At 39.2% G+C, this 21391-nt stretch overlaps 1 protein-coding gene across 1 annotated transcript; it reads right to left on the bottom strand.

Moving 5' to 3' along the window:
* Positions 1 to 14969: 14969 nt before the first annotated feature.
* On the bottom strand, positions 14970 to 21259 carry slc25a47a (solute carrier family 25 member 47a). Its single transcript, XM_047573655.1, has 6 exons — positions 20970 to 21259; positions 19981 to 20024; positions 19828 to 19899; positions 18776 to 18955; positions 18366 to 18630; positions 14970 to 17335 (listed from the first exon to the last, which is right to left on the bottom strand). Exons 1-6 carry the CDS (start codon positions 21004 to 21006, stop codon positions 17025 to 17027), a joined length of 909 nt encoding a protein of 302 aa, XP_047429611.1. The 5' UTR covers positions 21007 to 21259; the 3' UTR covers positions 14970 to 17024.
* Positions 21260 to 21391: the final 132 nt, after the last annotated feature.

Genomic DNA, 21391 nt, shown 5'->3' with positions numbered 1-21391 from the left:
GTGTGTCCGAAACTTTCAGGTCAGCAACTATGAGGAGAACTTTGAATGGTTTCTAATGTTCTGGTGAGTAAAATAATTATATTTACATCTTTTATGTATAAAGATGTCGCACAAAAATATTCACTTTATTATGGCATGACAATGCATTTAGTCTTTTTTCCTTACCTTTTCCTGACGTCGCCTGAACCAACAATAATAAGATCTCAACTGTGTGGGGCACTCCCAACTTTTTATACGTTTGATCTTTTATGTATATTTTGGCCATTCTATTGGGTCGATATTGATTTTTCTGCTGAATTTGACGTATGTGGCGCTGGTGTGCAGCTGCAATGCAGCTGGAGTTGCAGTGAGTGAGAGGAGAGGAGACTTGACTTGTTCTGCGTGAGTTTCTCACTTTAGAAATTACATTCACCTGGTTATAAACCTGTCTATGATGTGATGCAACATCCTGTCTCATCACGTGTCCGCATGATGCTTATGGTTTATAAAGCAGTGGTGTCACAGCGATCGTACTAAGAGGCATTTTGAATAAGTCTGGAGGGCATTGCAGGCCTACGTAGGTGGAAAACGGTACAGCCTAAGTGCTGATCCCGTACTCATACCCAAGCTCTAACCACAATCTGACTTTAGCATTTACCCTAAAATCAAGTCTTAACCTTCAAACAGTAAAGAAGTAAAGACCGTCCTCACTTTGCACAAATATCCTCACTCTGATGGTGTAAAGCTCAAACTGGTCCTCAGAAAGCTAGAACAAGAACACACACATAATACAACAAGAAAAATGTAGGCTGTGCTTCAACAAATAATAGTGATGCAAGAATGAATTGTACATATTATGGATTACAGATGGTCAATTAAAAAAAATGTTGCTCTGTGAGTTGGACTGATCTGAGTGTGTTGGCAACATGCTCCCTGCAGGGACAGAATGTTTTTAAAGCTTATGGTTAGCTTGGGAAAAATGTGATTGTTATGATGTTTTTATCATAGTTATATGATCATCAGAAGCATCATTGAACCTTCAACTCTCCTGGCATCCACAGTTTTTTTTACTGGCTATTTTCTCATTTCCACAATCATTGGTTGTGATGTAAAGTTTTCTCTCTTTACAGCATTAACAATTCAGACATTTCAAATCAAAAAAAAGAAAAAAAAAGAAAAAGAAAGATCAGAGAAACAGATCCAAATCTTTCAAATTATGACAGTGCCTCCTGTGCAAAGTCCTCCTAAGGTTACCCACAGATTTTCTACAGGATCCAGGGCTGTGTTCTGTCTAGGCCCTTCCAAAACATGAATCTTTTATTGCTGTATCCATTCCTTTGTTGATTGGGATGTGTGCTTTGGATCATTGTCATGCTGAAAGGTCGCCAGAAAATTCGGTGCCAAAATTGACTGGTACTTGGAGCTATTTGTGATTCCCTCCAACTTTGCTAAAGCCCCAGCTCCCGCTGAAGAAAAGCAGCTTCAAATTAGGATGCAGTGACCACCATGTTTCACCGTGGGCATGGTGTTCTTTTGCTGATATAGAGAAACAGAAAACAGTGCTTACGAGAAAGAACAGCAGCTCTTTAATGGTGTTGCCAGCATCCTGACAGCCTCCCTACATTTGCTTTCTCTTCGTTCCCTCTTCTCATCAACTCTGGACAGATGTCCTGTTCTTGGTGTAATATTTGCACCGTATTTTTTAACCACTTGTTTATACGAACTTAGTCTCCTAAGGAACTAAAGACGGCTCTGGACTTTTTTGTATACTGAGTCATAGGTTTCTGATACAGTATCTTTTTGTCAGAATTTTTTACATTACAAAAATGTGCTGACTTAACTGATCTTTTTTTAGAGCCTCAGTATGGCCTCAGTGGTGATTTTGGTCTGCAATTTCTGGTGGGGCCGTGCAGGAAAACCACCAGATCACATATTACTACATGTTACCACATATTACTATCATACCCTCCCAACAAAAACCTAGTAGCAAGTGAGAGGAGGGGCCTTTGATGATAAAATTGCAGATGAATAATGACATCACACAAACAATGCCAGTCTGACGACATATATCATCATATCAATAGCACTACCAAATGGCAGTATCACAACATCAAATACTCGAAACAACAATGTGACAACAACAGCATGTGTTTTCCCTAAAATCCAAAAAGTGTTGTATAAGGTCAACTGGACTTGTAGGATTTCTTGAAGACGTTTTGCCACTCATCCGAGTAGCTTCTTCAGTTCTGATAAACTTAGTGACCCCAGTTTCTGGTCAAGCAAGTTTCCTATTTAAACCTCAATTTCCCACTAGTTTATCAGAACTGAAGAAACTACTCGGATGAGTGGCGAAACGTCTTCAAGAAATCCTACAAGTCCAGTTGGCCTTATTCAACGCTTTTTGGATTACCATGACCGGGATGACTGAGAACCTTCACAGACATACGTTTTCCCTAAAAGACCTAGATTGATGGCATTATCCACATGAGATGCATACCTTTCGCGTTTCACCAGCCTTTCTGACTGATCACATCTTTAAATCCAGTGGATGTACAGATGATTACCGCTCCAAACAGCAGATGTGTAAAGCAGTAACGCTTAAATCCCTCCTGGTTGAATTACCTGGTTTGGCCTTTTTCCTCTTGAGAAATGATTAAATCCTCCCACTTGCAAATGTTTGCAATTGAATTGATTGCAGCTGAATTAAAAGCTTGTCTGACCTACAAGCCTTGAGTCGGACAAAGTACCAATCTACCAGTAGATGCTTTATTTGTTTATATTTATTTGGCTTTGCTAATTTCATCCAACTAACCATTTAAATCAGCTTAGTTAACCATGAGTTTATGTTGCGAAACTGGTGTAATCCTAAAAGAGACTTAAAGGCTCGAAATAAAATAATTTGTGTGGGCGAAATGCGAAAGTCAGTATTTCCACTTACATTTAAAGATCAGAGTTTACCCTTATGGTTTTCTTTTCTTTTCTTCTTTTATTTTTATTCTTTCCAAAGAGTCATGTACAAAAATGTCAATGGGCTCCCGAGATATTGCAACATGTCCTTCTTTTGTCATGTCTTTGTAGAAAACTTCAAAAGCTTCTTAGTCTGCTCTCTCCCTCTGTTGTTTGTACAGATGCTGCCCTTTTCTGATTTTCTGTCTTTGCATTTGCGGTTTCTTTGATGTTAATTGTTGTGTTTGACAAGTCAGACTCATGAGAGAGGACACCGACGTCCAGCCCTGTCCTAGTTTCACCTGAATATGGTTTTAGAAAGTTCACCATACGCATAACAAAGTCAACTTCTAAATAAAGTGAGATTTTAAACTGAATTGAAGCACAATGGTATTTTAGTGTTATGTTTGATCATCTTCAAGTCAGTTTGATGTTACCCCTTTGGTGTCTTGGCCACTGCTTTTATTTTACTGGTGCCTCATGTTGCACACTAGGAGACTACTACTTCTCTTTCTACACAAACACAAGTACATCAGTCCTAACTGCTGCTCTCTTCAGGTATGCTACACATGGTGCAGGCATGCTCCCGTGTCCCACCCCAAAGGACCCCTAAGTGTGCCTGCCTAGTGTGCCTGCATGAACTTTACTCCTTGCAACCCCAAATCATCAAAATAAAGTGGAATGGTGGGGGGTGGTCTGTGAGTGAGGACAGATATCTTATAATTTAATTTAATTTTTTTTTTATAATACAACAACAAGCAAGCAAGCATTATTTTACAGCATGACCTAAGCTATATTAATGCATATACAGCTATAATGCCACAAATATTATAGTTCAACGAAGTATGCATTTTTCAACATAAATATATATATATATATCTCTGTTATGAACGTTACGTACGTTCAGTGAGAGTCTGTATGTACTGTATCTCCGTATACGTTGGTGCATTGTTTATTTTTATCTTCGTATACGGTGCATTATTATTGTCTAATTATTTTTTTCCCGTTAGTCAGTCTTTTGTTGAGCACAGTGCCATTCTCCGACTCACTGACTCACTGTTTTAAAATGCAGCATTAAAATGTGAATGCTGTGCGAAATAGACACAAGTTAATTCCTTTGAAAAGATATTTCGCCTCTGAAGATTTAGGGAGCAAGGAGTTGCATGGCAACTGCCCTTTTACAAGGACAGCTCCCACCGAATTTATTAAATGCATGCATGCATAGTTTTAGCATATATATTTTCTGCTTGGCTTAACACAAGCTACAGATCAAGTGTGACACTAGCCATGCATTCAATAACGCACAGTGAATCTCAATAAATGGTAACTTGGTGGGACAGAATATATGTTTTTTCAATTAAACTAAAATAAAAATGAAAAAAGGTCACTGACAAAGCATCCAAATGATGCTCCATACCCATCAGCATCCTCCTGTGTATCCTCCTTTGTGTTTCCCTGGTAATTTAGAGGAACTCCAAGTCTCTGCACTTTATGGGTTCTGTGTGTTGGTTCCCTAATGAGGCTTGGGTTGGTGGTCTCCAAATGGAAAAAAAAAAAAAAAAAAAAAAAAAATCTGAAGTCCCGTTGTTGGCAGACTGCTAGTTACAAGATAAAGCCCTGTATGTTCAAATACAACAGCTAGACAAACAGGCAAATTGAGCAATGCAACAGAAGTTGAATAAGGTCAGAGAGACGAATGTTCATTGAGCGAGTCTAATGCAAGTGGGACTAACCCCCAAAACAAATTAATTCAGTCAAAGTCAATCAGCGTTGCTATTTGTGTTTGGCCGTGCCAAAAGAGAATGATGATGACAATTAGTTATAATAAGGCCCCTCCATTTGTTCTCACGTCCTTATAAAGGGTAAAACAGAAAGCTACTACTGGCTGAATTTGTCCGAACACAATGACAGTTGAACCTGGTTTTGCAGAGAGTTAAGATTCGTTTTTAAGCCCCTGCAGCTTGACTTGCGAAGAACACCGGCATCGGTTTTATGATGCAAGCCTGCTGTGTCAAGCCTTTGTATGAATGGAATGTCTGGTTGTGTGACCTGTTTATTCTTTGACATGTTAACTCATTGGAGCCCAGTTTCAGCTAGACAAACTTCAGCTTTCTCAGACACGGGAAGAACAAGATCCATCTGTGTCAGTGGTGGCTGACATTATTTAAAACTATCACAGCGGGTTAAACGTAAAGCTCCCACAATAAGAAAAGTAGAAAAGTAAAAATCTGATGGTAGTTTCCATTTGATGGCATCGCAATTATCCAGCCTTAGTGGGCCACAAGTGCTCTATTCTTTGGAAAATTCTATTACAATGACAGGGATTAAAAAGATTTAAAAAGTTATTAAGCTGCGTGGCCACCATCATATCAAATTCATTTTAATCTCTTGCATAGTCCAACATTCTTGGCAGCGTCCTATAAAAGGATGATCAGTTGGATGCACACAGTTGATTAGACTTTCCAGTCTGGAAAAAAGCTATAATATGGGTCACATTGTCTTTAAACTTTTATGAGGATGTTAAGTTTTAAATAAGTTTTAAATAAGTGCTCAAAGCTTGCCTTGCCTTGCCTTGCAGTGACTGGAAGCGATCTGGTTTTCCGTTTATCCGTCCATTTGTCAAGTTCCATGCATGCGTCCACACCCCAAATGTGAATAAATGTCTTAATGGTATTTGTTAAATTTTGCAATGAATGTTCACTTGGAATCAAGGGTAGCACTGACTGGAATTTGGTGGTCAAAGGTAAAAAGTGTCTGCGACCCCATAAAACAAGTTGGGGCCCAAGACAGAATGATTAATTTAGTCGCAAATGTCTACTTGCGTGGTCAACTTTTACATTTTGGTCATTGTGACCCAACGTACGATCCCTTCTCACAAACGCGACATATTTCTTTCCCTTAAAATTTGGTACAAGTACTTACTTTGACTATAAGCTTATAAGATAAGATATAATCTACTTGAGTTAGTAATTCTGTTTTAGTCAATGTACGTACACTCTATTCCCACTGTAATAGGTACAATGATGAAAATAAATCCAGAATGTACTGTATGCAAATTGCATGAAATTATAAATGTGTGCTTAAGTGGCAACAAATATTCTTATCATAACATTGCAGTGATCTTTGGAAATGACCAGAGTTAGCTAAATGTAAATCACAAAAACCCAGCCTCTTTAAAATAAATAACGTGAACCCCTACTGCTTAGATATCAGAGGATACAGCTTTAAACCTCCAGTAATTTAGCTGCAGAACACAAACAAACATTAGAGATTAACAAACACAGCTCTGGCTGTCTGCCCAAGCTGATGGCTCAAAGACATCCTGAGGTGATGAACCAGTGGAGAATAAACACCCCCCCGGCAGCTTCCGTGCTGCATGGAAATCAGCCGTCTAAACACACCCACACAGGTGTGTTACACAGACACACACACAGGTCAGTATTCAGACCGTGTTGCTGACTTAAGTGTGGCAGCACATAGCCATTACAATATTTCATGTACCAGAGATTCACTGTAAACACAAGGCATTGATAGAAACGCCTGCTGGTTAATATTATCCTAAAAGTTATACAGTTGTAAACATTAAAAATGCTGCAATTGACAATTGTCCCATTGTTGCATGAGATGTAATGACAATGATCATAGTTTAACTAAGAGGTTTTTGCGGTTTAAATGACTTTTTAAGCCCATTTAAAACCACAAAAGTCTGAACAAAAACCTATTCATGCTCCTCTCCCGTATTTCTTCTTCTTTTTCTTTTTCATTATTCGATTTGACAACGCACTCAATCATTCTCCTGTTGAACTTTGTGGGTAGTTCAACTGGATCATAATAAAGACACAAAAGAGACCAAAGTTCTGTATTTGTAATCAGGGCACCATTATCTGAAAATGAAAGCCATCTCCAAAGGAATGTCGCCCCTTAACCTCCCCAATGTACACCATCCATATATGCAGTTCAGCTGCTCGTGAACCGTGTGAACTCCCCCGTGCACTGTGAGAATGGCTGAGACGTGTGAAAAATGATTTGAAGGTTTTAGTGACCAACGTGAATTAACTGATCTCTATGAATTTATTTGTGGATCATTTTAACCTTATACATGTGTCACAATAGGCTAAACTGTCACTGCCAGGGACAACGATGATTAATTTAGCACTGCAACAAAATGGACGCTTTTGTAGAAAATTTGATATGTCCTGCAATTAATTGGGTCCAGCCTTTTATTTTGGTGTTGACTGGTGGTCTGTTTCAAACAGTTTGACGCAGTACTGAGGGAAACAAAAGGTTGAGGCCTCATACGGTCTTCCAAAAGGACACAAGGCTTCTTTGTCAAGAAGCCCAATTTCCTCCTGAGCTGTGTTGGAATTACAGGGTTCATGTGAGTGCAACAAACCGCCGCTATCCCCGAAACACATCTAGGGCTCCCTCTAGAACTCGTCCTTTCCCCACTGTGATAATAACACTGTGAATGTGTTAACTGGTTTTTATTTATTTCTTTCATATTAGCCTTAACTGTGTTTGGTATATTTTAATTGTAATGAATTCATGTTGGCTGCATTTGGCTTTAATCTGCTAATAAGACTTTATTTAAACTTTATTAAGATTATAGTGGATTATGAACTGCAGCTGTAATTCGTTGTGCGCTCTGATACTATACACAAACAAGTGCTGATTCGAGATTCTGTATATTCATGTGTTTTTTGTAATTCTCAATAATTTTACATGTTTTATGATAAAGTAAATTATTAAGCCATACAGAGGGCATGTAGCAGGCTTCTGATCACATCAGCAGTGTTTCCAGTCAGAAAGATATCTCTGATTACAAGTCAAGAGGGCACACAAAATAAAGGCCTTTGTCATTTTTCATCTTCATCTCATTATAAAATACATGTTTTTGGCATAGCCATCTGGAATAAAGAAACTGAAGACCAAATGGTCTGCAGTCCAAGTTCTTTGGGTTTCCTTTTTTGCAGTACAGATACTAAATATGCCACCTGGTGTTATGGGTGATTTCCTCTCACACAGGTGCAGACTGTATGTGCTAGCTGGCTCTTTCTGACTCACATGACATGAGGTGACACCACAATCAGCCTTCAATCAAATCAAATCAAACTTTATTTGTATAGCACGTTTCATACAAATTAACTACAGTACAAAGTACTTCATATAAAACAACAACAACAACAAAAACCATGTAACAGAAATAGAAACGTCATCACAGAGGGTCATCCGCACTAGGAACTGATCACAGCCTCCAGACGCAGGGACGACCCCGGCCCAGGCAGACAGAGGAGTCTGTGACACAAAAAGGTTTAAAAGATTGAAAACAACAATAAAATAAAATAATAAATTTGCAGCGGACCTAATAATTTATAGCCTAATTTTTACTGCTGAAGTGAGCTGCAAACTCCTTGCATTTGGAGTCCGTTGACATCCAGCAAGACATGTTAAAAACAGATCATTGTTGCTATTTCTGTGATCTGTGTTTGGTATGTCTATGTGTTTGGTATGTCTGGGCCTTTACATATAACCATCTTGGAAGTGGCCCAGGAAAACCCTTTAGATGAGGGCAGGCAATCTGAAAAAAATACTTCCACGTTGATTAGATCAACCCTCTGAAAAAGAGCTAAAACAAAGGCAACTTGGCTTGTTTGATGAAAAATCCACTATAGTCAATTGGAATGGAAGAAACCACTCGGATGTGTGGTCAAATGTCCTTGAGAGAACCCCAAACAAGTGCAGTTGCTATTAGAAGAGAGAAATCAGTGTAGCTAGATATGTTGGTAGATGACAACTGTAACATCTTTGTAGAGAAGGTTTGTGCTAATAAGACCATTGTTATAGCTGGAAGCCCAACAAGATGCATTGTTGTGTGATCCGGTGATCTTAACCCTAGAACATTAACGTCAGGTGGTTTTTACCCAAACGATTGCTGTCATGTGATTTTTATTATGTTTCTGCTGTCTGATTTGGATGGGTCCTTGGGTACCTTCCGGCTGCTGACAGACGTAATCGACAGTGTGTCCCCTCTCCAATCTCGTTTTTTTTTTTTTTTCTACAGATGAGTGTTTGGGTTGCCATAAAATCATCCTGTCACAGGCTTAAATAATCTGGCATGACAACAAGTGAATAAAACATGAAACATAAGTAAATTCTAGCTAGCTTTACTTTGGCAATCGCTAGTTACATATATTTACTCTTTGATGCTAGAGCTAGTTAAGCGGCCCTAGAAGTTGCATGGAATGGGTATCTTTAGTATAATACTTATGAATAAATAACATTTAGTGGTCATTTCCAATGGAATTCATTTCGTCAAAAATATTTTTATAGTCAGCTAGTCATTTTTACCCTCTCAAAAAGTGCCATGTTTTGACTATCTCTCATTCGGTTGTTAGTGATGCAGGAAGACTGTGCCTCACTGGATGAGTCTCACGTATCCCAGGAACAGATTGACTAAATTTCAAGTTCATAGCAAGATCCTAAGAAATTATTTCGCAAATTTACGACTTTTTTAGAGACTTTTTATAAGATACCTTGTTTGTGTTTTATAAGATGCTTTATAGTTTAAAATAAAAGTATTTATAATTATCATGCATCGTTGAACTTTATTTTGATGAGAAATATTTTTTATTGGGTATATCATATTGGATGAAATATACTTGACATTAGTGATGGTGGTGCTATTCATGACGTAATGTTCTATGTTAATGTTCTAGGGATAATGATCTTGCCATGCAAGAATCCAACTACCTTGCGTGGCAGCAGTTCCGACTGTTGTTCCATCTACTCTATGCTATCAGGGATGAGGATGCAGTGTCGCAACATGCATGGTGAATGTTGCGACACTGCTGCATTGAGGTTAGGCAATGTACAGGTTTATGCTGGCATGTAAAACTACTGACTGCATTTCATAAGGTTGAATGATATGCAAATAAGCAGGTGTACTTTCTAGTACAATCACAAACCTAGCTCAATGTGTATTTCAAGCTGAGAGCTTCTGGCAAAGCTCTTTAAAATGAACTTTATCTGCGCATTGTGGTTGCAGTAAACAGTGGTACCTTATTTTGTTTATCCCTAGCTAACTAAAACCCAATTATCTATGCCCTGTTTTGGAAATTTCCAAGTAACTGCTTATTCACTGGCTTGCTTGCTCCCTTGCCTCTCTCCATCGGCAGCAACAACAACAGGGTCTTCCCAGCAGCCCAGTCAGACGTTTAGGTTGCAGGAGGCTGCCCGGCCTGTGAACCATCTGTTATCCTTCATACCAGAACAAATCTCGTTAGGCTGCAACAATCAAAAAAGTGGAGAGCACACTCAACCTTTTGTTCTTAAGTGTTGCTTCACAGTGAGGACCTCAGAAGGCCCTTGGAGACATACAACTAACTAAATGGATCTTGGCTTTGCATTTTACATTTGCATCTGGGATGTGTTGACCTATATGGCAGTGAGGACTTTGAAATGCAGTCAAATTAACATCTAATTCGTTTTTAGACTTTGCACAGCCGTAATTTGTTTTGCAGAAAACATATTGGTATGTTCAGGCAGTTTGCAAGCATTTTGTTGAGGTGTGCTTGAAACACGCTGGTTGCAATATGCATGTAAAATATAGGAAACCAAATGTCAACCAGTGCTTTGCATATACATGGTATGGACATTTGTCTATTTCAAATGAACTATGCAAATAAGTAGAGTAGAAACAAGGAGACATATTTAGAGTTGTACACTTAACACTTAATTCCTGGTTTAATACAATTAATATAATTGTTGAACTGCAGGAGAGATTTCAGTCTACACAGAGGCCTGGCACACTGCCTGTTCCAAATGAAGACATGACGGATGCAGTATTTCATAGAACAATAGCAACATAGGACGTTCATTCCTAGCGCCTGAGAAATTTGAATAGGAATGTTGTTATGAACGTTTACTGCCCCACCTCTGCAATTAGTGAATCTCTAGAGAGGATTAAGTATTTATGGTCAACTTATGGATTCTCTGAGCTGCTTATTATGGGTGACCTCCAGCCTCCAGCCCACTGACAAACTGAAAGATTTCTGTTTTGAATTAAATCTATCTCATCTGATTTCCAAACCCAGAAGACCAATGAAGTGAATAATTCTGGCTTCAAACGATCCATTTCTAAGAACCAGACCACTTGTTGTGTTTTGTGCTGGATATTACTGCCCAGCAGTTTGTGTCAGAGACCACAGAAAAATAAAAACGTCAGACTTCCACCTCTCCGGTGATTCACTGTGACTATAATTTGGATGAATTATCATCCCTGACATAGTTTCCTGCCTCAGTGAGGGATATAGGAGATAGATATGTGGATGGTTTCTCAAGGAGAAAATTCTATCTATCTATCTATCTATCTATCTATCTATCTATCTATCTATCTATCTATCTATCTATCTATCTATCTATCTATCTATCTATCTATCTATCTATCTATCTATCTATCTATCTATCTATCTATCTATCTATCTATCTATCTATCTATCTATCTATCTTTTTCTTCACCACCATCACCTCTCTGAGTTTCAGGTTCTGAGTTCTTCAACTTGTTTGAGTTGTTATCTGTACTACATTAATAAAATAGAGTGTTGTAAATTTACTGTGACACTGGTGACCGAAAATAACTGTTAACATCTGTGCAGCAGTTGGCATTTAGACTTATTTAATCATCATGCTATACAATAGGTTCTATCAGACACACACATTGGCTGTTTATCGGTTTTTCAAATCAACCCCATCAGACAGCACGAATGTGTACCACAGGGAACGCTATTGGGTCCTGTGGTGTTTACTCTATCTACTCTCTGGTTGCTCTCTCTGGTGCTGTTGGAATGTGAAATCAAATCTGACTGTGAAAGCACAATTAGTTACATTTATTCAGGTTTGAAACTTCCCCCTATTAAACATGAAGGCACCTGAAGCTGAATGTTACGCACACTTGAGATGTCTAAAATTGGTATTACCGCTTATGCCTTTTCTTCCTTGGGATTGATTTTATGGTTGTTTAGGATTTGATTCCCAAAAGCTGTTTACTCAAATAGGTTTGTAAGGGTGGCAGCAGATCCTGACATTCTAACAGAAAAATGGGGAAGGCTGCGTGCATCACTACGCTGCTCATTACGGGAAGTAATTGCAATGGATGCTGGAGAACTTAACCTACTGTTATGTTTAATAATGCGTTACTAATTTAGTGTGTCTGTTTGTTGACTCATTCAGACCAAATAATTGAAGCTGCAAAGCTGAATTGGATGATTGAAGAAGAAGTGTGAAATTTGTGTTTCTGTTTTTGACAGTAATATTTTCTTCGTGCACTTTTAAAAGCGACTTTACACACAGTTTTTAGTTTTGTTTTCTTACATTAGAAAGATTTACACAGAACACAAACACAGAATTTAAGACAGAATCTATACAAAGCATCTAAAAGATTTGTTCAGTGTGACCTTTCCTCCGTCCCTTCACAGTTGAGTATGAAGTACAATAGCGCCCCCACTCCTCCACCTCCATCATCACCTATCACTCCTCCCTACACTTGTTAGTCATCAAGAGTTCATTTCTTCCCCATGAATGCATCCTGCATCTCTGCCTTTTCATGCAAACACATAATCCTCCTCTTGATCCTTTCAACAAGAATCTGATCTGAACTTTTGTTTTCCTTCCCTCTTTCTAAAATATTTTTTTTTCATTTAGTGTAGTTTCTATTTCTGCCATCTCAAGAGCATCTCGTCTTATTCAAACCGCTCTCATGCTCTAGTGTGTTCTTGCAATACTTGTATTTTTAATGCTTTCCATCCAGTTCCTCCCTCTCTGTTCCTTCTGTTTCTCTCCTTCTCGCATCTTCGCTGTTACCCTTCCTTCTCATCCCTCCCACCCCTACATTTGCTCCCGATTGATGCCATCTGAGGTTGCAGGCCCAAGCCGCCGGAGCTGCAAATTTACCCAGCAGCACACGTCACTAACAGGGGAGAGCAGAGCTCCCAAAATAGCCCAAACAGCAATTGGTGAAAGGGGGCCCAAGTGGTAGTTACCAAGGACCGATTCTGACAACAAAATGAAGCTTTCCAGGCATTATGTGAACACCCATCATTTAATGAGTCACCCACACAAACCCCGCTGCTTGATTTATCATGCGCTTTAATACAGCTTTGGATGGCTAAGTTCCTAAGATTTTGTTTGGATGCAATGATTCTGAATGAATTTTGTTCTTTTACACAACCGCCTCCGTGCAGCGGCTTTTAATATTTAGGGACCTTGTTTGAAAGTAAACCACACTGCATCATTCTTGAGCAGACCAGGCAGATACATAATGTGATGCAACTGAATACACGAAAGGCTCCTGTGGCATTAGTGCTGTGCTAGAACTCATAGCTAAGAAAAAAAAAAAAAAATCCACAAACACACAACGGGGACCTGTTTGAATGATTTGCCTTGTGCAACAGAAGTGATGCTGTCATGTGACTCAAAAATATAATGCCCCAATGCAGAAACATCTTATTGGATTGCTGACAGAAAAAAACAGGTTTACGTTGCCTTATCATGTATGTTAAATGAGGAATGACAGCATCGTTTATTAAAAATAACAGTGGAAAGGTGTCATCGACACTGTCATTGTCATTTCACATCCAACCAGCTCGTAACTTTACTGAATGAGATCTTTAGATGCTTGCATAATTGTGTGCTGTTGTTGCATAAGGGGACGAGACACGCAGGGTTTAATTAAAAGCAGCTAACAAAGGCAACATTGAAGAGTTTTCTAGTGCGGAGTGCAATTCCTAGAATTTCAGCTAGTATCCCATTGTGGAAAAGTCTGGTTTATGAATCCTGGCACTGGCTTGGAGGCGAAATAAAGGCTTACAGACTCTGTAAAGCCCACTCTGTTTTATGTATGGCCAAAATGTTAACCAGATCGAAGGCTGTGCACTGCGCAGAACCTCTCATTATTGTTGTGTTAGGTCACTCTTAACTAATTAACTGCAACTGCTGTGTTTTCACGTTATTAATCATGTTTAAGACTTTTGGCGTAATGAGTTGTGTGGAAGTAAGCAGTGTGGAAAAGTGGATTTGCAGATGCACAACAACAAACCATAAATATGTTAAATGACGCACATTTTGTGTTTTGTTTGCCCTTGTTTACATTTAATCCTGAGGTCAACCACAGACGTGCCTGAAAACAGAACTCCTGGGGTCTTGCCCAAAATGATCCCACTTTATCCACTGAGTAAATCTGTCATTTGTAATCTGTCATTCGTAAGGCAATCAAATCATTACAGCTCAGCTGTTTATAATAGGTCTTTATTGCACCCATTGTGGGATAAGCATGAGCCAATTACACATGTAAAATAGATGAAATCATTACTTTAACACATATTTCATGTGGAGTTAATAATCTTCAGTTTACAAATCGAGTACCCAAGGGAGAGGGAAAGATAGATGAAGTTAGGGCAATAATAATATCTGCAGGGTGGTCGGTGGCGTTTCATCTAATCTACACTTAAAACGCTTTCACAATACTGCTTACAGGATAATCAGAATGAGCTAGTTTTTCATTAAACAATAGGCTTGTTTGTCTCCAATGGGAATAGAAAAGGTGTCTGCTTCATTCAAGAAGCTTTTGGAAGGAACGCAACACAGATGGCGACTCTTGCGTCCTGTTTATTTTCTTTTCTCCACAACTAAAACTGAAACAGCTGCTGTACCAATCTTTAATTTACATCACAGGAGTCCCAGGCCATATCTAAAGCATTAAATCAGAAATAATGATCAAAGCTCCTCCAGTCATTTCTACTTACAAATCTGTTTGAGGCTGGCGAGTCTCAGTCAGTGTAGTTTATCACACTTTGTAAATTAAAGTCAAGCCTGTCTCAAATCTAAAGCAGTAATTTTGCACACTGGACCACAGAGGAGATGAAGTTTTCCAGATATCATGCAGCGGCAGGACCTTCTGATATTTGCACTGCAATATCCTTAGCATAACTGCAAGCCATTTGTTTTTGTCACGACTTAAATACTTTGTAGAATTTGAAACAGCCATAATATTCCATATATATTCACATTTAATGCTCTTATGAATTAATCAAAGTACAATACAGTACATTACATTAAATACATGTCAGTAGAGTTCACACAGGTTTTCACATGGGTCACGGATGATGTGCATTATTCGTACCCGAACAAAACCAATGGGCGGCATGCACATGCAAAACATAAACAAAACAAAAAGATATTTAAATTATCATTATCATTTGCACTTTTTTAAAAATGACTAACTTGTGGAATTATAACATCATGACTACTACTAATATAAAAATATAACAACAAAAGCAACATTTATAGACTTTTGAAATGGGACCATATAGGACCATGGTGTACATATATATATATATATATATATATATATATATATATCATTAGCCTAATAGCATAATTGCCAAAGTCATATTTGAACATTTTTGGAAAGAAAATATTTTTAGCATGCACATTGGTATTTTTATTGATATTCTAACCGTAAGTAGGCAATTATGCTATTAGGCTAACGATATCATGATGATGGTATCCTACTCACACGCTACATGGCAATACAGCTCAACAGAACAGACACAGGTACATTTCAACGTGAACTTTTTCTCTGGCAGCAGTGTTTGTGGGCCTTGTGCATTGAGTCAATAGTTAATAGTTTCTTTTGCGTACAACAGTGCTCATTGTATTGCGATAGTACCAAGTTCCTCAAACATATATTTGACATGGTCATATAGCTTTTTTGACTGTTCTGGTTTGGACACACCTTCTCGTTGAACTGAATGAGAAGGTGTGTCCAAACTTTTGACTGGTAGTGTATTCAACCTCTTTCATTCAGTTCATCTATGCTATTCATTTGAAAACTTACATTTATTTTCCCCAACATCTGGCACGTTCTTGTACTGCCTGATATCATGTTGTATGGATATATATTTGGATATTTCATATTCACACCTAAAGTGCATTCATTTGGGCTTAGATTCATGTGACAGCACAGATATCAAAATTGCCACTTGCAGGAATTGATTATGGTTCACAGGTGGCAGTTTATACGTATAATACATATGTTAAGCAATGCCAAAGGCAAATGCCATGAAGGAAGTTACAATTGCAAACATGACATTATTTGCCTTGCATACTTTGTAAAGTTAATCGATTAACAGAGTGTTTCATTGAACAACCTTTATTGTGGAAGGCACAATGAACATCTTGATTGCATCCATACAAATAAATTACAAGAAATATCATTCACGTGGTTTCCCTGACTGCAAGCTATTCACTTATTTGCTGAACCTAAACCAGCAGTGATCAATATGTGTTGTTTATTACGTCAAAGGAATCAGAACAATTCCGCAAATGTTTAAGAGAAAGACAAAACAAAAATATCACGAGTTCAATAATGTTAATATGTTTGCTTTAATGTGTTGTAACATTTTGCTACTGAGCTTGATATAAGCGAAGGACGTAATGATATGTAAACAATATCTCCTACACGGGCGGAATCTGCTGGAGGTCACAGCGCCACAGGGAAACCCTTTGGACTCCAACTCCCACATCTTTTTTAGTCGTTGTTTCAGTCCCCAGTGGACCACTTCTCTACCATTTCCCATATTCAGCCTATGTGGATGGGTAACACGCTTGCTGAACTATGTGTACTGCAGCTCATACTAGAACCTCAAAATCTTAAATGACATTTAGCAAAATCAGATACACTTTAAGTTGCAGTTGTCTGAAAATTGTATGAGGTTTCTTGGCACACTGCACTTCTACCGTCACACTGACATGTAACAAGCTGGTCAGGGAGGCCATCTAGTGGTCAGACGGATCCCAGCATAATCTCTGGTACTAAAAGTTCCCTTTTAGTTGCTGACATTCACTTGTTCTCCTGCATATACTGTATCTCACCCTATTTACCTAAATATATTGTATATGTTGTTTGTAACAGAAAGCACAGATGATGATGATCGGAACAGCCCCTTGTAAATATCCCAATGTAACGTTAAAACAAAATTCCAGCTCAGGCAGAAAAATAAAACACAATATGAGGCATGTTAACCGGAGGTAGTCAGTACTATTTAAGCCCCGAAGCGGGGCGGTTCAACACTTTCAGGTCCAGCTCGGAGAAACCCCGTGAGGACCTCGTATGTAAAAAACACCACCATGTTTACAGGAAACGCACGCAGACAGTTGATACCTAAGCTCCTGAAGAAAACCCTGGCTCCCTCTACTCTCACAGTCTCGGCGATGCAGTGGAAAAAGCCCCTATATCGCCTGGTCCCCTGCGTGCCGTCCATCTGCAGACGGGCTTTGATCACGTCCATAGGAGTTCCTATTGACCAGGCTGCCATACCCGCTATTCCACCAGCCAGCATCACATCGCTCCAATCTAGAGGAGGTCAAAAGACACAGAGGTTAAAGAACACAAAGACATTTACTCTTTGATCATCAATGAATGTGTTTCATAAAGGGACAAGGGCTTTGGCTCAACTACTGGCACAGAATAGTGCATTACACCTTTACAAGAAGACTGATGGTAATGCTCAATTTATATTACATTGGCACCAAAGAATTACAGCAAGTTAACAGCTTATCCGATACTTTAAATTAATATTTACTTCAATGCTAAGTCCTTAACCCTGCTTTATTTGCAACAAATCTACACACAGTCTACATTGTGGCCCACTCGCTCTGGGGTGGTGGGATTGTTCTGTAAATACTCTAAAACCATAGTTGGCGGAAATCACTTCAACACAGAAAAGAGTAAAGACAGAAACTATGCTGTAACTAAAGAGAAAGTTTGATTACACATTTTTTTTTTTACATATCTGTTAAAGGAAGTACTCGGTTTTGTCTGTCTGAACCGCTGGTACTAGGAAAAACCATAGTTGTTTTTTTTAAATCCCTACTTCAGGGTAGGACTTTCCCGTGAAAAGAAGGAAGTACGTTGACTGGTCAAGCAACCGCTATTTAAAATAAAGGATGTTAATGTGGACTTAACTTTGGTCATTCAAACAGCTAACCTAACATTTGCTTTAAAAATGGAATATAACACAAATAGATACAGACCAACAGTAAAGTCCAAGCTTTATTCAGCCTATTTTAAATGTTTTCGGATGTTGAACAAAACTAAATGGCATTGCTTTCCCGACCACCAGCTATCACTTCCCTTGAGTGTTCCTACTACCGCTGCAAATGCAAACAGAAAAAAAAATCCCTGAAAATATTTAATTCTCAGGGGAGTTCCACGGTGGGTAGTTACACTCGGGAAGTTTTGCTCCAAACACAACTAATACTAAGTCCTTTACAATTTATCACCCGACTCTTGGCTGTGATTGAAAATGTGACACACGTAAAGAAACGGATCAAACGTGCCCTCACCAATACAGACAGCAGCCCTTTCCTGCCTCTGCACTCACCTAATTTATTCATGCGTCTCTCTCTCAGCTTGTCGCAGATGGTCGAGTATGTCAAAAAGTATGTGGCGTAGGACGGCCCATCTCTTAGCATGAGCGGGAGAGCTCCCTTATACAGTCCCAGGACCCCCTCCTCCTTGATGATCCTCAGCAGACAGTGAACTGGGCCGTGGTATTTCGGTTTGTGTGTGCTGGCCTTTCCCCGTTTGGGCTCTGTCTGACACTGCAGGCGTACTTTCACTATGTCACCTGGAGACATCACTGATACCTGGAGGCAGATAAGAAGACTTAGAAGCAGATACTGTGTCTGAAAACGTAGACAATTAAAATGATGGTGCTTTAAACATCTTGGAACAAAAAGGGACATTTTATCATTTTTGTCTTCTACAAAATGAATTTAAGATACGTGTTACCTGAGCAATACCGCCTGCCAGTCCGGAGAGGAAGACTTCCAGTTTGGTGTTGGGACCACAACCACCTCCTCGAGCCTGGCTCAGACATTGAAGGCAGTTCCTGTACGTGCCAAACACCACTGAGGACGTCATGGAGACTGTGGCAAGGGGTAAGAACATGCCTTTGAAGAAGCCATGCACCTGATGGCAAGAGAGGGTCAGACACACAAATTGCATAAGCTCCGTATCCTGCTCCTCATCTTTCGCTTCATTCCACTGTGTTTTCAATAATTAAACCTTTCTGTGAACTGAGAAGTGGTGATCAAGGTCCCAATTCAAAACCAGGACGAGCAGGCACCCAAAGTCATTTTCAAAATATGTAGTTGACCATTTATTTAATCTTTGACAAATCTGTGACACATTTACCTCAAGTGTAGTTTTTTTTTTTTTAACCATCAGTGGTCCTGTTGAATCAAAATAGTTCTGGGGAGTTTCTGTGTGTAACTACCCATAGGGAAGCTCCTCCAAGAACTACACACGGTAGTTTCAAAGGTTTTTTTCTTGCGTTTGCATTCACCCTGCCAATAGGAATGCTGATCACTCTCTCCATGTTTCTGAGTTTGCTTCTATTTCTTAAGGCAACGTATGCACAGCTAATGTTTTACAAATGCTTGCATGTCTTTTGTTGTAACTGTGCTTGCTGGTGCTGCATGTATGTTCAACCATTCACCATCCTGTGTCCAAAAAAAAAAAAAAAAAGATCCTGCAGTGTGGACACAAAAAGAGTAGAACCTAAAAATGTCTTCAGCATTTATAGGAACTATGTCTAATCTTTCTGCGCCTTACAAGCCCTCGTGTATGGTTTGAGTGTAAGCTAACCAGGGATCACAGTAGCTTGACCTCTCTACGTACTCACATACCTGTTGTCCCAGGTTAGGGTTACGGTCACTTGTATCAGTTTCTGAACTTACAGGATCATTTCCAAACACCCAATTGTGTGTTCCTAACTTGTTAGATATATACGTGAATGTTTTGTCATACAAATAAACTTAATTAATACATAGTAGACTTACCCCTTCTTTAGAAAATGTTGCCACAACACACTGATATACTCCAGTAAACTGTTTCTGGGTTTGGATCCGGACCTAGAAAGATTGAGGATGCCCTGTATGAAAATGACGTCTATCGCATGACTTGTTTTTTTCAGACACTTGCACTTACTGTACCTTCACAGTGTCCATAGGGTAGCCCACGGCAACTCCACATGCCCCTGTGTGTTTCCAAAGATAAGAGAGCATCAAGGACACAACAGAGACACAGCGGTGTTCAAGGCTGTTTTAATCATGAGGCAGACAGGATGGTCAAACGTGTCAAATGTTTTCTGTGAATTTAAGAGGACCTAAAATTATTGGGAAAATGGTATATTCAATAACAAAGCTAAAGCAAAGGCGTTCCTGTTGAGATTTCCTGAAGACGTTTCACCACACATCCAAGTAGTTTCTTCAGTCATAAAAGACTACTGGTGAGTTAAGGGTTATATTTGGAACATCTGGACCCAAAACCACTTGAAACTCGCATGACTTGGGTGTGTAATTACTCACATTTAACTGGAAGCATTTGCTCTGAACCAGAAAGTCTGGCCATTTTGAGTCATATTTTTGAGTGTCTCAGCTTGGAATGGATTGCTGTTAACTAAATTGTTCCACCTTGCCCTTGTTAATGTGCAACGCGGTGTCTTGCTAGAGAAATTACTGATGAAGCCTCATCAGTTAGAGCAAAGCGGCTCGGGTTCGACTCCCATGTGGCACCATGTGTTCCTTTTTTCTCTTTTCATTCTGCTTTCGTTTCGTTTCGTTTTTTTTTTTTTTGGCTTATTAATTATTGGGCTTATAATATACTCTGTAGACAGACACTAAATACACTGCCAAATGGCATACAGCAATATCGCTCAGTTACAAATGGTGTTAAATACATTTGACATTTTTCTGGGTTTGTTTCATTGTGACCAGATTAAAATCAGGTATGTATCGTTCGAAACGCTCATTCAACCAAAAATAGAAACCAACGAATATATAGGTTGTGGTTCACTTCATCGCCTTATGTGCTGTTTATATATCCCTGCACTGTACATACAGTGCAGCATTTAGCTGTGCAGCAACCAATTAATGCTAACGTTAAACATCAAACAGCCAGTTAGATTAGCGTTAGCCATTACCTGCAAACGATCCCGACACAAAATCAGCGATATGCATCCTGTCATACAGCGGTCATGACAGCCGGGAGCTCATTTTTCCTCTAGCACAAGCTACATATCTGTAACCTTGAGTGTGTTGCTGTTACATGACGTGCGGTAGTGGGACGTCACAGCCTACGGCCGAATACCGTCGACTGAAGACATTGCTTCCGACTTTAGCCGAACATAGCCGAAAGGTGAACTGCTACATGCACCGTAGACTTTAATAAACGGACACACATTATTTCGTGACATTTAAGTGCATTCATAATAATAATAAAAAAAAACTTCTATGCACTTGTTCATGATATAACCGTCTCTGACCAGTAGCGTTAGTGGGCAGTCCATTCAAAACGAAAACACTGCGCCGTACTTTCCACACATTTCTACAATGACAGCCCAAT

This window comes from Mugil cephalus, chromosome 21, assembly GCF_022458985.1.
Source record: "Mugil cephalus isolate CIBA_MC_2020 chromosome 21, CIBA_Mcephalus_1.1, whole genome shotgun sequence".
NCBI classification, from domain to species: Eukaryota; Metazoa; Chordata; class Actinopteri; order Mugiliformes; family Mugilidae; genus Mugil; species Mugil cephalus.
Note: the sequence above shows the minus strand (reverse complement) of the source record. Positions and strands in the feature narration are given on the sequence as shown.